Genomic DNA, 16,921 nt, shown 5'->3' on the forward strand with positions numbered 1-16,921 from the left:
TTTAATCTCCAAATTAATTAGAAACAACATAAAAAGCAGTAGCCTATATTTTAAATGTTTGTTTAATGGCATCTTTTTATGAAAGATATCACAGATATCAGTAATCCTACTGCTGTCTCTATGAAATTCATTTTTTTTTCTCAATTTATCCATTCAGCATTACCATATAATTGAAAGCTATCAATTTGAACATTAATTCACAGATTCACATACGCAAGCGGTAATATTTTATCCATGTTAATCTTAAAAAAATGCATGCATGCGTTAACACGTTACTTCTGACAGCACTAAATATAATGATGATGATGAATTTTATTTATAATGCACTTTACATTTGACATCAAATCTCAAAGTGCTTACAAAAATCCAAAATTAAATCAAATAAAAACAAATAAATACACAGACACTTAGAAATACTTAAAAATACGCTTTTCTAAAAAGATACGTTTTCAGTTTTTTTAAAAAAAAACATATATAACATAATAATAGATAAATAGATTTTAAAAAGTCTTTAAATAAGATAATTTTATCACAACAGCATTTTCATTTAGTACAGTAATCTAATTTACTAATCTAAATTACTAATTTAGTAATCTAGAAATACTTAAAAACACGCTTTTCTAAAAAGATACGTTTTCAGTTCTTTTTTAAAAACATATATAACATAATAATAGATAAATAGATTTTAAAAAGTCTTTAAATAAGATAATTTTATCACAACAGCATTTAGCATTTTCATTCAGCAAAGGATTATCAAAAGTGACTTTTAATTAAACATCTCTAGAAAGCCATCCCAATTATACAATTATCAGAGTCATGAGTGTGTTTACCTGAGTGGGGAAGCGTAAGAGAGACTCTGCGACCCTCTGGATAACCGGTAGGCCGTGTCCGTTAACCCTGACCGTTTCATTTGCGTCTCCTCCTCCTGCTTCTGGTGTTCCAGGAGAGCCGTCTTGAATCATGTCCCTCACGCAGGCTGGGTTGAGGTCAACATGGAAGTCTGCAGAGATCTTACAGCCTTTGGACAGATCAAACAACGCTAGGCTGATGAAGAACGGCTCGACCTGAGGACGGAGAAACCCAATAGTTGAGAACGTCAGAACACCTTCTTTTACTTTCTTTGGCATATTTGACTTACAATGGTAATCTTGATTCACACACAGCATTTGATGAAGAGCAATTTGTATTGTCTGAGCAGTATTATATGCTGAGAATCAATAAATGATATAATATAATGACCGCAAATTTGATGCAAGCAAGCAAACGACTGTGCTTTTCATATTTGTGAACTAGCACATCTTTGCATGTATTTTCAATCCATTCCCATCAGTCATGTCTGTCTAGATCCTTGTATTCTGAGGGAGCAGTGGTTTTCCAAACCAAGCTGACGAACGCCACATTCCTTCCCTGGAGCCATTGAAAATGCTTCTCTGAGCGTGACCATATTCATCACTGGTTCTGGATGAGTCCTCTGTCCTCATGCCAAGAATCTATAATCATCTCTCATTCAAGAACTGCCTGATATTCAGCGATACTGACCTCTAACTGCCGTTCTCTGACAATGACAGTTACACAATAGTCGACAAATGTATTTAACCTGGAGCCCAATAAAGAGAATTCAGGTTTTTTTTAGCTTAAATTCCTCCTTTAGTCAATAATCTTTCATAATCAAAGTGACCTATTTAAACGTGAACCTAGAGATTGGCATGGTTTTATTTCAGTTAGCCTAATAGCTGGTTTGATTTGCATTGAGAGATGATCTTATGGAAAGTACCCCATGCCGATCTCTAGGTATGGTGAAGGGCAGTGTTGGGTAAGTTACTCTAAAAAAGAAATTACTTACCTCTTCAACAGTGTAATTAGATTACTCTCTCTAAAAAGTATTTAATTAATTTTAATTACTTTGAAAATCCTATAGCAATCTCAACCAGCTGAATAATACAAGGATAGACATTAATCTGTTTTAATTCTTTCAAATAAATGCTGTAAAATTGCATGAATTATCCTTAAACTGACCAAGGTGGAGAAGGTTACATTATAAAAACATACTTTTTAGCATCAGACAACAACACATTTTGATGTTAAACCCACTATTGTTTTATGTCTGATCTCATGACATTTCACACTTTTTTCATACATATTTTACAATAATTCATATGAATTTGTACGAGTGCGGTCGTAATATTTAGACACCTCATAAAATGCATACGAATCGCTGTGAGATCGGATTGATCTATACACAGTATTTACCTCAATTACACCAGAAGTAACTGTAATTAAATTACAGATAGATGAAGAGTAATCCCTTACTTTACATTTTCAAGGGAAAAGTAATTAAATTACAGTAACTAATTACTTAGTAATTAGTTACACCCAACACTGGTGAAGGGTGTGTGATGATGTGGGGATATTTTAATTCCAAAGGCCAAGGGAACTTCATCAGGATGCACATTATCCTGGATCCACATGACATAACTGGCCTCAGGGGTGTCCTGACGTATGCACCCTGTATTTTAAGGAAGAACATTTATTTCTTTATGATACATTATTCATACACAAAGAAAAGTTTGGATTTTTCTTCATTTTTCTAATTAAGGCATTAACCCTTTAGGCAACAGAGGGGTTTTTTTTTTGTTCGATTTTGACATCTTAATTTCAAAAGGCTATATCTTAAAAGTGAAAAAAGATAGATACTTTCTGTAAATTAGAGAAATATTAAGGATGACCCAAAGTTTATGTAGGGATTACATTTTTACATCTAATTTGCATATTATGACGTCATATGGTGGCTTGGATTATACAATTTTCATGAAAAGTCACGTTTAAATGATAAAATACAGCACTTCTTTATTATATTGCACAATACTGAAGGCTCAGGTATATAGTAAGTAGTAAAAAAACTGTGTAAATCATTACTAATAAATGGTAGAACAAATCGTATGCATGTAGTAGTGGCCTTCTGTAGAGATTTCCCATTTACTACATACATCAGGCACTCTGATTCCATGTTTGGGGCATATATTATTCATATGACACACAAACACAAGTAGACAAGTCCTGTTTTTATTTCAAAGATCACTCGCGACTGCAAGGCACAGATCATGAGTGAGAATGAGATCATACGAGAAAGCGCGAGAGCGGCCAGATCTCACATCACTGTATACATATACAGTACGTATGTATTCATGTATGCATGTAAATCTGTAAAATAGTATGTCAGATTATATTAAAAAAAAAAATCTATGTGAGGAAGTTGCCCTCTTTAAGATATATCAGGACTCCAAATATGGATAAATAAAATAAAAACAAATAAGTAGGGTCATATGAGGATAAGGTTATAATGTTTTGGCTTTGAAAATGATACAGGTATGATAAACAATCTCATGGTAGCATTTCCTACTAATTCTAATCGCAAAACAGGACAATCAAGAAAGATGAAATGTAACAATGAGAGTTTACTCACGTTAGTTGGGACGCCATCGTTCTTCTCACTGACGCATCCTTGCAGGCTAAAGGTCAAGTCATGACAACTAACCATGATCCTTCGTCCAAATCGCTCTTCGAACGGCTTCACGTCAGGCTCGATGCCTGAGAAATCCAATCTCTGAAAAGAAAAAGGACGATTGATTTTCATTAATACTTCAGACTGTCTTTCTAATAGCCGTCCACTGTGCAGACTGGACTAACCTGCATCTCCGGATCCAGGGTGAAGATCTTCTGTCGGCCCTCATTCCTGCTCATTTTATTCAGCTGCTCGGTTTCTCTGGCGTACTGGAGAGAACCAGACAGAAACACTTTACATTTGTAAAAGCTTATGAATAAATAAAAACAAAATTCATCAAATGTGTTATAAAGTATATTAAGCATTGTGCTCTGCTCAGCGCATTAAACTCAACTTAACCTTCCATTTACAGTATGATGAATAAACACGAAACAAAATCAAATGCGATTTTCAATATCTCTTTCTTGACTTTTTTATTGGATTTTTTTGATTACAGCCGTTTGAAAAATACAACGAAGTGTTCACTTCAAACCACTCCAGTAGGGATTGTAATCCATTATTTTGTCAAGTACCTTCATTAGCTCTGGATGAAGACTCCGGCCAAAGCTCTCCGCAACATTTTCTGGTTTCCCCAAGCTGATGCTGTCCTCCTCTGTTGGGATGATTGATGATGAACTGATTAATTCTACCGAACATGGGCTTTTTTTAGACACCAAGCAGAACAATTAAATCCTTCTTCAAAGGAGTAGTTCACTTTAAAAAAAAACTTTTGCTGATAATTTACTCACCCCCATGTCATCCAAGATGTCCATGTCATTCTTTCTTCAGTCGAAAAGAAATTAAGGTTTTTGATGAAAACATTCCAGGATTTTCTCCATATAATGGACTTCAATGGGAACCAAACGGTCAAATGTCCAAAAGACACTTTCAGTGCAAACTGCAATCTGTTCAAAGGGCTTTAAACGATTCCAGACGATGAATAAGGGTCTTATCAAGCGAAATGATCGCTCATTTTAAAAAATTAACAAAAAAGTTTAAGTTTTATAAGTTCAAATGCTCGCCTTGCTCTGTTCTGTGATGCGCGTTCGTGACTCGTTTATCAAAATGAACAAATTTTTTTTCTGTGTCATTTGGTTCATTCAACGAATGAAATGAATAAGTTGACTCTGGAAAAGATTTGTTCATTTGTTCATTTCAAACGTGTGTCACAGAACAGCGCAAGGTTACCATTTGAACTTATAAAACTTAAACTTTCTTATTTATTTTTTAAATGAGCGATGGTTTCGCTTGATGAGACCCTTATTCTCATTTAAAGCCCTTTGAACAGTTTGCAGTTCGCACTGAAACTGTCTTTTGGACCTTGAACCGTTTGGTTCCCATTGAAGTCCATTATATGGAGAAAAATCCTGGAATGTTTTCACCAAAAACCTTAATTTCTTTTCGACTGAAGAAAGAATGACATGAACATCTTGGATGACATGGGGGTGAGTAAATAAATTATCAGCAAAAGTTTTTTTTAAAAGTGAACTACTCCTTTAATCCCGACTGACTGGTACACTTTTAAACCGTACATGTCCAAATAACATATTTGCTGATCAAGGTGTCTGATATTCTTGAAAGTCAAACAAGTTTCTAAGCTCTGAGTCCATTGGAAGAGAAAGCAGTAACAGTAATTGTAATGTGTGCATGTGTCACTGTAAAACATGTCAAATCAGGGAAGCCAGATGGAGCTTTCTGGGGATTCAGATGCCCTCGTTTATTCAGAGAAGGTTCGCTGCTCCAAGACTTATCTCCACACTGAGGTGGAACATTTTTACATATACTGGCACTTTCCAAGAATAGGGTACAGCCTGATCTCATGTGTTATCCTATTAGATTTATTGTATAAACTATTATCTAACACAGGACATAAAATATCTGCCTCTCCCCTGGTGATTTTGGCCTAAATCCAGCAATTAAAATCAAAATGTTCATATAATCTGTTCAATCGTTATTCAATGCATTGCAATAATCCATTAAAGTTAAACATTAAACTTCTTTTAATGACCAAAAACATATTGTCCCCAACTCCCCATTTATTCTAAATCTGCAACTATGAGATTGAAAACATTTTTTTAAATATTTTATACTATTTTGTTTGCTCTTCATGGAAAGTGTCCTGTATACTATCATGCCAGATAATAAACAAAAGTAATGGCTTCCCAAATCAGGACACGTGTATCATACGGTCTGTTAAACTTAGAGCAGCGGAAACCAGATGAACTGGAAAGCAGCATTTGATACTGAAGGCTGTTTGTTGTGTTGTTATAGTTATGTTTAATTCTAATGCTAACAGTTATAGTTTTCATATAATAACTGTGTCATTTCAATTCCAGAAATCTGAATTCTGCATATTAGTCACTCCATAAAATGAAGAAGTTACAAACTGAATGCATGTAATTGAAAGTTAATTTCATTTCCTCATGACCATCACATGCAAGGTCTTAAAAACATTGGCCAAAGTTTATACCATAAGCACAGGGAGTTGTTTATCGAACAGGCCCTTCACGACTCCTCAACGTGAACAGAGCCTCCCTAACATTTCTCAAATTTGCCATCACAACAGAAATGTAAAACTCAGAGTAGAGAACATTGTGTCTCCTATAATAGAGCACTATTATTGTCATTATTATTACATATTCAGTGGTTCTTATTTTTGAATACAGTGAAAACATCGAGTTCAACAGGCTTTTAAAAGCCCCAAAATGAAAACAAAAGGAATGGGAACTATGCCGCTCTTCAGGAAGTAGCAGAGGCCAGAATTTCCCTACATTGCCCAAATGCTTGTTATTTGGTCATGTTGGAATAGTTTGAGTATTAACTTCATGAAGGAAGTGCTTTGTGTTCCAAGATGAAGTGAAAACACTAAGAACAGCCAATTAAAGACTGTTTATTGTTGATATTTTGTGAATGACATCATGTCTTTGATGATGATGATAATGATGCAATAAGTTGCATTACATCATCAAGGTCATGATGGTGGTCTCATGATAGAAAAGCTTAAAGGGATAAAAACCTTACTATTATTTTTTTTTATGGTGGAACATTTTAAAGTGCCCCTATGATGCTATTTTAAAGTTTATTCATTTTGATTTGGAGGTCTCCTTCTATAAGTTCACATGCATTCAAGGTCAAAAAGACTTTAATATTCTCATAATATACATGGCACATCACTCAATTCTCAATGAGTCTGAGAACGGTTAGTCTCTCTAAACCCATCCTTTTTGAGAGCCTACTCTGCTCTGATTGGTCAGATGGCTCAGTCTGTTGTGATTGGTCTACTCTGCTCTGATTGGTTCGATGGCCCAGTCTGTTGTGATTGGTCAACTCTGCTCTGATTGGTCAGATGGCCCAGTCTGTTGTGATTGGTCAACTCTGCTCTGATTGGTCAGATGGCCCAGTCTGTTGTGATTGGTCTACTCTGCTCTGATTGGTTAGATGGCCCAGTCTGTTGTGATTGGTCTACTCTGCTCTGATTGGTCAGATGGCCCAGTCTGTTGTGATTGGTCTACTCTGCTCTGAGTGGTTCGATGGCCCAGTCTGTTGTGATTGGTCTACTCTGCTCTGATTGGTTCAATGGCCCAGTCTGTTGTGGTTGGTCAACTCTGCTCTGATTGGTCAGATGGCCCAGTCTGTTGTGATTGGTCAACTCTGTTCTGATTGGTCAGATGGCTCAGTCCGTTGTGATTGGTCTACCCTGCTCTGATTGGTCAAATGGTCCACTCTGTTGTGATTGGTCTACTCTGCTCTGATTGGTCAGATGGCCCAGTCTGTTGTGATTGGTCTACTCTGCTCTGATTGGTCAGATGGCTCAGTCTGTTGTGATTGGTCTACTCTGCTCTGATTGGTCAGATGGCCCAGTCTGTTGTGATTGGTCTACTCTGCTCTGATTGGTCAGATGGCTCAGTCTGTTGTGATTGGTCTACTCTGCTCTGATTGGTCAGATGGCCCAGTCTGTTGTGATTGGTCTACTCTGCTCTGATTGGTCAGATGGCTCAGTCTGTTGTGATTGGTCTACTCTGCTCTGATTGGTCAGATGGCTCAGTCTGTTGTGATTGGTCTACTCTGCTCTGATTGGTCAGATGGCTCAGTCTGTTGTGATTGGTCTACTACTTACAGAGCATGTCAGGAACAAAACGCCCACTACCATATCTGAATTACAGTGTGTGTGTGTGTGTGTGTGTGTATGTGTTACTTACCCAGAGAACCTTCAGAAGGTTCTGACCCGTTCCTCCTGTCCTCCATCGTGCTCTGTAAGGCCTGTTTCAGTGTGCTCACCCACTCCTCCATCTCGGCCTCGCTGTCGGCCGCCAGATAGTGACTGTTGCGCTCCTGCATCTTCAGCTCAAAACTGTGGCGCCGCATCTTGGAGCACTGCTAGAAATAATGCTGTGTTAGTCAGTGGAGGAATTTAATGGTGTCACATTAAGAGCTATTTGCGGTTGTAAGTAATAGTAATGGGTATTCAGCAAGGAAGATTCCTCTGTCGTGCTACTGATATTACACCCCAGCCTGAGGGCTGCTAACATGCTGTGGGTAAACTTCCTGAGAAACGTTTCAAACCAAGTTCAGACATTTGCTTCTGAAGATAATTGGGACAAAATAAGTTCAAATTAAAATGAAACTTAACAGGCAATAAGCGTTTTGATAATAATTATTATCAATTGTCTCAGTAATTATAATAAACTTTTTAACAATAATAATATTTCATCAATTGTTGTACGCCTCATTTCTAAGTCACTTTGGATAAAAAGAAAGTCTGCTAATAAATACAAACTATATATTTACATTTTACAATTTATAATGCTAAAAATTTAGCATGTACCGTCACTACATCTATACAGGAGTCCAGATAGATGGAGCCTTTTGATTCTTTGTAGTTTTTCTCATCTTTGTATGAATTCAGTATGTATGAGCCATCAGGGAGTTGAGACAGGTAGAAATACCTCCTCTTGAACACCTGTGGAGGAAAAAAAAATGTAAATGTGTGAAAAATGGAGGTACTCTAGTGAAAATAAATGGAAATAAACTAAGTAGCATTTAAACTGGCTTCACTCTCACACCACTATTAAAACGTTTGGAATTGGTAAGATTTTTAGAGATCAAGGCTGCATTTATTTGATCAAAAATAGCATCATTACTCCAGTCTTCAGTCACATGATCCATCAGAAAATCCATCTGATTTGCTGCTCAGTGACTTTTTTTCAGAGTTCAACCCCATAGAAAATGTATTTTAGTGATGCCCCGAAAAAATCACTGCTCTAGAGGAGATCTGCATGGAGGAATGGGCCAAAATACCAGCTACAGTGTGTGCAAACCTGGGGAAGACTTACAGGAAACCTTTGCCAACAAAGGTTATGTCACAAAGAATTGAGTTGAACTACCTATGATGAAAATTACAGACCTCTCTCATCATTCTAAGTTGGAGAACTTGCACAATCAATGGCTGACTAAATACTTTTTGACCCCACTGTAAATAACTGGCATTTTGCACAGTACTGTATAAATATCCTTTTGTATGCACAGTTTGCGTATCAACATCAGTGCGTGTAATTGAGGTTTCTGAGAAAACAAGGCCTTATAGTCCTATCCAACTTTAGTTCCTCAAACTGTATTGATCAGCAGATGTACAGTATACAAAGCTACGACGACTGCAACAGTACTGCTTTCTTTTAGAGACGGTGTGCCGATGACTCCACGAACCTTCATCGAGACAGACAGACTGTTGTTGAAGTTGGCCTTCAGGAGCCAGCCCTGCTTCATTACTCCTCCTCTCTGAGAGCAAAGAGATGACGAGTCCTGAAACACACACACACACAGAGTAAGAACTGATGAAGCAGATAGACTCAAAAATCAATGGAAGTCTATGAGCGCTATCTATCTGCCTTGCATTTACAAACCTTTATGCAAATAAGTAACTTATCCCTCGCATAATAACTCGAAATCACACCACACATTAACATGATACAACAATCATGCAAAATACAGCTTAAAGATGCTTTGAATCAAATGTGTGTGTGTGTGTGTGTGTGTGTGTGCGCACAATAATTTAATTGAAGTGGCCTGGCGTCCTTTATGAATGTGCTTTTCTCTAGCTCTCCACTGTAATATAATTGTCCGAATGCCCTTCTCCTCTCTCTTCCCTCCAGCATTTCTCATTCCCTCCCTCTCTCTCTGCTCATAACAGCCACACTGAGACTGATCAATTGCTTGCACCCTGTTCTTCCTAATGAGTCACTCAGCTAATTGATTAAATTAAATGGACATGACAGAGCCAACATGACATACTGTCCCCATACACTGGCAGAGAGTTCAAAAGTATAGGTAAGATTTTGTAATGTTTTTGAAAGAAGTCTCTTCTGCTCACCAAGGCTGCATTTATTTGATCGAAAATACAATAAAAACAGTAATATTGTGAAATATCATAAATAAAAATTATAATTAAAAATGTAATTTATTCCTGTGATCAAAGCTGAATTTTCAGCATCATTACTCCAGTCTTTAGAGTCAAATGATCCTTCAGTAATCATTCTGATGATTTTATACTCAAGAAACGTTTCTGATTATTATCAATGTTTGCTGCTTAATATAATTGTGGAAATGGTCATACATATTTCAGGGTTTCTGCAGGTTTCACAAAGTCAAATTTAGGACTTTTTAAGACCTTTTTAAGACCATTATGAATGAAATTTGAGACCTATATATATATATACATATATATATATATATATATATATATATATATATATATATACAGTATATACTATATATATATGAAGAGTTCAGATGCAAAAGTGCCATTTGAAATTTTCTTCTAGAATGATCATTTTTATCAAGCTTGTATATTTAAGTTCAGTGATTTCACTTAAATGGCAATGAAGATTACCTATTATTTGTTATTTAAGTGAAATTACTGAACTTAAATATACAAGTTTGATAAAAATCATCATTAAAGAAGAAAATTTCAAATGGCATTCAGAGGCTTTTGCATCTGAACTCTTCATACTGTATATATATATATATATATATATGTAACGTACAAAGGAAACGCAGAGTCTCAACATTATAATTTAATTTATTTAAACTGAACATTCGTCGAAAAACAGCACGAATGATCTCGTGATTTTGGAAATTAGTTCTGTTTCTGTTTTTATAAAATCCCCTATTCCAAAGTGCGTAATGTAGACCGTTTTATCTTTCCCGCACGTGAAGGATTGAGTGATGTCAGAGTCCAGAAACATAGTTTGAAACAATGTAGGACTGGTATCTTGTCACTGTGTGGAGAAACCAGAGCACAATAACACGAAACTCAAAACTTATTGGCTGTTGCATGTTGGTCTATTTTGTAGTCGCAATACAGTGAATTATATTTGAACTAGCAAAATAGGGAACTACAACCATTTCAATGAAAGTTTCACTGAGATTAACATGGACGTAGGAAAATTAAGACCCGTTTAAAATGAATTAAGACCTAGAACATAATACTTCAGCAAATTTAAGACTTTTTAAGGCCTTTTAGAAATTTTAGACATTTTTAGACTTTTTAAGACCCCGCGGAAACCCTGACATTTATTTGATGAATAAAGTAAAAAAAAAAAAAACAGCATTTATTTGACATCAATCTTTTGTAGCATTATCAGTCGAATTAATAATACATATTCATTTCTTTTAAAAAATCTTACCGGCTCCAAACTTTTTAAACGTTAGTATAAATATTAGGGCTGTCAAACGATTAATCGCATCCAAAAATAAAAGTTTGTGTTTATATATTATATGTGGGTGCACTGTGTATAATTATTTTATATATATAAATATATTTAAGAAAAAAAATATTTATATATAAAAAATATTTATATTTTTATATAATATAAATTATATATAAATCTACAGTATATACAGTAAACATAAAAATATTTCTTAAATATATACAAGCATGTGTGCGTGTATTTATATAAATAAAATAATTATACACAGTGCACCCACATATATTATGTAAACACAAACTTTTATTTTGGATGATTAATCGTTTGACTGCCCTAATAAATATGCAATGAGGTACTATGACAGTAATTCATATTCATTGTTGATATAAGGATGGAGTCGTGAACTGTAAATACACCAATCTTTGAGGTATGGGATGTAAATGAACATTATTTTATGAAATATTGTATGTGTTCTGCAGAAGCTAGGAATGCCAACAGGTTTTGAATGACATATGGGTGAGTGTATTTTAATTTTGCAACTGAACGAGATACTGATTTATTTTCTCATATCATGGCCTCATTATTGTGCAAGTATTGGCATAAAAGTTATTTTCACAACAACACATTAAACAGTAAGACTATCCATGTCTAAACATGTACATACACACAGATTTAGACGCAAATGCACGCACACACACAGGGTGGAGAAGCAATCTTTTTTGCCCTGTAATCACCATTCCTTACATCTAATTTGATCAAGATCTGCTGGACACTTTAGTGTGTGTCTATTAATAGACCACGAGGGTCAGGTTGCATGTAATGGGCCGTCTGGCCTTCATCTCTACATCTGATTATACGACCTCACGGAAGCATCACAACATTTACAATGCCGTCCGAAGGAGAAGGACAATATCTATAATGTTAATAAGAGGTGTAGTACAGTAACACACTACTGATCTGTGTGAGTGCTACTTCTGAGTAGTCAGAAGTAAATGCAATAATTGATCATAAAAACACAATAAATGTGTGACTTTTAAACCTCAAAGCATTTCAGAGAGAACAAAATGCAGTACTTTTCGACTATTTACAAATATTTTTTAAGAATTAGTCTTTTTCTAATTTTTTTGATTGGATACAGTTCTTTTTAGACAGTAATAAAGCTGTTTAGTCAGTTAGCCGACTCAGACATTTCTAATGAATCTTTAGAAGAGTTTCTTGATATATGATTAAAATATGTTCTGTGTGTTTAACATTACTTGAAGAGACATTCCTGTTTATATGTCAAGCATGGATTTTGAGTTTGCTTTAAAATACATTTAATAATTTATATAAAGGCTCAGTTTTTTATCTTGACCTTGAAGAACTCTTGTTTTGAAATCTGTGAAACAATTGACAAAGCATTTTTTTTCTGTAAATATGGTAGGCAATTTATTGTTTGATTCTGGACATAATTCAAAATGCTTTTAAGAAAAGCTTTATTAAAAACAAGCAAATGAAAAGAGGGAGTGCAATATCCTGCGCTTGTACATAACGTCTCTTACCTCCTCCCCCTCATCCACCTCAAACACTTGGCTGGGAAGCTTTTCCATCTTCATCCCTTTACTGCAAGACAGAAAAAGTAGCTTACGCAAACTGTGCAAATAGCAGTGCAAAACCTTTGGCAAAAAAAGCTAACTTTGACATACCAGGGCAGCGTCCGGAAATCTCCAGAGTAGGCCTCGTAATTATAGTTGATGACGTGCCAGTTGGTGTTGTACATCTTAATGCACTGCCGAAGAGCACAAGCATTGCTCAAGTACTCAATCACGTGATCAGGAACACATCAAAATATGAAAAACAGGAAAGTGTGATCTCATATTTTTTGATTTTGGAAAGCTGCAGGCTTGCTCTTGTTTTGGTATTGTGAGGTTCAGCGCGATCTTTACCTCTTTGGCAAACAGGCTTTTAGCTTCAATCTCTGCATTTTGAGGAACTGAAGGAACGATGGTTCTCCTTTGACGATCAATCTGTGCCTCCTAAATAGATAGATAGATAGATATAGATAGATTAGATAGATAGACAGACAGGCAGACAGAAACAGACAGACAGAAAGATAGACAGATAGATAAATAGACAGACAGACAGATACATGTAGATAGATAGATAGATAGATAGATAGATAGATAGATAGATAGATAGATAGATAGATAGATAGATAGATAGATAGATAGATAGATAGATAGATAGATAGATAGATAGATAGATAGATAATATTTATGTTGTTTAAATAGTAATCTTATATTTTGTAATGTTTGCAATGTAATATTAGGATTGGTAAAGCTTAGCCTGCTAAATTAGATTTGTAGGAAGCCTGCACAAGATTGAAGACTTGACCCAAACAAATAACCCGCAGGAAATGTGCTTGTGCAGGACTCACTGAAACATCATCAGCTGGCCACAGCAGCAGGTCTCTCTGAGGATCACTGTGGATCTGAGCTTTCCTCTGGAACACCACGCTCTCATAGTCCAGCGGCTCGATGATCTTCGGCTGCTCCTGCAAACACACACGATGTGGATCAGTGAATCTCAACAGTTTAATCTTTTGTACTTGTTAGAGTGATTTGAAAGCTCTGCCTGTGAATATAGCAGACACAGCTTACTGCCTCTCTACACCCTTTCCACACAAAATAAATCAGTTCCAGGACTTCCGATTTCTAACTTTTTAAGCTTTCTCTAAAAAACTTTCCCTTTCTTTTCAGCTGCCTTCTAAATGAGAATCATGTGTTAAAGCTTAAACACACACTACTGACTCAGCTGACATGCCCGTGTCATGGTCTGATAGTCAATCAAAGAGCATCGTCCACAGAAGAGAGAGCGTTTCCACCAAAACAGACCATTTCATTTCATTTAAATATTCAAATGATTCATTTCAAGTATCTCACCACTTTAACCCATGTTGCACAGTACCAAATGGGAATTGCAAAATAGATGACATTTCAGTTAACTTGACGCCAACCCTTCTGTTAAACAAAATGTAAAATAAGTCTCTGATGTCCCTAGAGTGTGTATGTGACGTTTTTCCTCAAAATACGCAACAGATAATTTTTACAGCATGTTTAAATTGTCACTTTTTGAGGCTGAGAAAAACACACCGTTTTAGTGTGTGCCCTTTAAATGCAAATGAGCTGCTGGCACAGGGGGCGGAGCCTCAAAAGCTCGCGCTCCGTGTCAGAACAATCTCATCTCACAGACGGATGATAATATCAAAACAGAAACTCTCATTAACAGTGTATGGACTATATGCTGTATGGAGATGGAACAGGTATGGTTCAGTTTAATTACGGTTATAACGTATTTGTTATTTGCTTGTATCCACTATTACTGTAGCGGACCCTGTCTGAACGATGGCCAAAAATATACTGATGAGTTTAATAAAGTTCATTGTACATCACACAAAAGATGAAGCATCAGTTGTACTCCATAAAATCACTGTAAGAGCTGAGTAAACACAGTATAAGTCCTTAAGTACATAAACGAATTGAGGAAGCAAAACTAAATTTCCAGCGGCTGGCTCAGATTTTGGGAGTAAATAGAGAGAGCTATGTGGATTAATACATCCAGCCACACAACACAACACCAACAACGCTTGTGTGCAACTCAATCAGGGCGGTGCTATGTTAAAATGACAGTGTCTGTCAACATTTGTGGGCGGGGCCTGTGGCTGTTATGACATCACACCAGACTCATGGTTGAAAATAGGTCGTGGAAGACACTGCTTATGATTTATGGGGATTCAAAAAAAATGAGTGAGTGGATTTTTATCACTATATAGTATAGAGTGGTTGTGTACACACACATTTATGTCCAAAGTGAATTTTGCATAATAGGTCCCCTTTAAAGTTTCTACAGAGATATAAAATTTCAGAGATATAAAGAGGAAGTTACAGTTTCATAACTACAGTACTTGGGGTTTAGATAAAAACTCTACTGTTCAAAGTTCAGAGCTGGTTAAAGCTGCTCATTGTTTCTCATGTTTCAAGCAGTTCAGCTCTGACAGGATCAGTGTGGCTTAAACCCATAATCACACGGGTCTTTTGTGAACATTTCAACTGAAATCAAAGTAATAAAGGAAAACGAGTCCAAATTAAAGCAATTTCAACTAATCCTTTTTAGAAATCACCTTGTGGAAACTTCTGCAAGCTTGGACGGACGCTACTGCAGCCAGAAAATGCTGAAAGTGCCCCTTATTATGCTTTTTCAAATATTACCTTTCATGCAGTGTGTATTATTGCTGTTTGTGAATGTAAAAGGTCTGCAAATGTTTTCAGATCAATGTGCACATCAAATATAGTTACTGTCTCCTAAAAAAAAAAAGAATAGATTCTGAACTGTTGAAACGAGTCGTCAGCAATTCCAGTGTCACTTTCTGATACAAACCTATGTAATAATGTAACAAATTTGCATAATGCCAGTCTATGGTCTTCGGCGAACAACGTCAACCTTCAAACACTGTAGTTGTAGCTGATGAGGCCTGAAGGAGTTTGGTTCGTGTTTTCAGATCAGAGAATCCTCTCTGATGCACTTCGAAAGGACTAGGATTCGCGCTAAAATTGATACAGAAAAAAATTATGCCATTGTTCGTTTCACTGTGTATGATGAAGTGCTGAAGAAGATCTGGAGCTGGGATTCAGATATAGTAATGAGCATTTGGTTTCCGACACGCGTTGCAAGCAGTAGACCAATCACAACAGACTGGGCTATCTGACCAATCAGAGCAGAGTAAACCAATCACAACAGACTGGGCTATCTGACCAATCAGAGCAGAGTAGACCAATCACAACAGACTGGGCCATCTGACCAATCAGAGCAGAGTAAACCAGTTACAACAGACTGGGCCATCTGACCAATCAGAGCAGAGTAGACCAATCACAACAGACTGGGCCATCTGACCAATCAGATCAGAGTAGACCAATCACAACAGACTGGGCCATCTGACCAATCAGAGCAGAGTAGACCAATCACAACAGACTGGGCCATCTGACCAATCAGAGCAGAGTAGACCAATCACAACAGACTGGGCAATCTGACCAATCAGAACAGAGTAGACCAATCACAACAGACTGGGCCATCTGACCAATCAGAGCAGAGTAAACCAATCACAACAGACTGGGCAATCTGACCAATCAGAACAGAGTAGACCAATCACAACAGACTGGGCTATCTGACCAATCAGAGCAGAGTAAACCAATCACAACAGACTGGGCTATCTGACCAATCAGAGCAGAGTAGACGAATCACAACAGACTGGGCCATCTGACCAATAAGAGCAGAGTAAACCAATCACAACAGACTGGGCCATCTGACCAATCAGATCAGAGTAGACCAATCACAACAGACTGGGCCATCTGACCAATCAGAACAGAGTAGACCAATTACAACAGACTGGGCCATCTGACCAATCAGAGCAGAGTAGACCAATCACAACAGACTGGGGGGTCTGACCAATCAGAGCAGAGTAGACCAATCACAACAGACTGGGCCATCTGACCAATCAGAGCAGAATAGACCAATCACAACAGACTGGGCCATCTGACCAATCAGAGCAGAATAGACCAATCACAACAGACTGGGCCATCTGACCAATCAGAGCAGAGTAGACCAGTCACAACAGACTTGACCATCTGACCAATCAGAGCAG

General features: G+C 36.7%; 1 protein-coding gene across 6 annotated transcripts in view; it reads right to left on the reverse strand.

Moving 5' to 3' along the window:
• The window catches only part of dock11 (dedicator of cytokinesis 11), a 104,579-nt gene that overhangs the window by 82,622 nt on the left and 5,036 nt on the right, over positions 1 to 16,921 (reverse strand). For 4 of the 6 annotated variants that reach the window (XM_089130371.1, XM_089130358.1, XM_089130366.1 and 1 more), the window contains exons 2-12: positions 13,661 to 13,777; positions 13,170 to 13,259; positions 12,930 to 13,012; positions 12,786 to 12,846; positions 9,245 to 9,340; positions 8,367 to 8,501; positions 7,741 to 7,918; positions 4,075 to 4,154; positions 3,688 to 3,771; positions 3,464 to 3,604; positions 831 to 1,064 (exon numbers count right to left, since the gene is read on the reverse strand). In XM_089130371.1, the coding sequence (XP_088986497.1) occupies positions 831 to 1,064; positions 3,464 to 3,604; positions 3,688 to 3,771; positions 4,075 to 4,154; positions 7,741 to 7,918; positions 8,367 to 8,501; positions 9,245 to 9,340; positions 12,786 to 12,846; positions 12,930 to 13,012; positions 13,170 to 13,259; positions 13,661 to 13,777 (1,299 nt within the window). The remainder of the gene's footprint in view (positions 1 to 830; positions 1,065 to 3,463; positions 3,605 to 3,687; positions 3,772 to 4,074; positions 4,155 to 7,740; positions 7,919 to 8,366; positions 8,502 to 9,244; positions 9,341 to 12,785; positions 12,847 to 12,929; positions 13,013 to 13,169; positions 13,260 to 13,660; positions 13,778 to 16,921) is intronic. The other 2 variants (XM_089130373.1, XM_089130363.1) reach the window with 1 other exon arrangement.

This window comes from Pimephales promelas, chromosome 1, assembly GCF_988280905.1.
Source record: "Pimephales promelas chromosome 1, fPimPro1.hap1.1, whole genome shotgun sequence".
Taxonomy (NCBI): domain Eukaryota; kingdom Metazoa; phylum Chordata; class Actinopteri; order Cypriniformes; family Leuciscidae; genus Pimephales; species Pimephales promelas.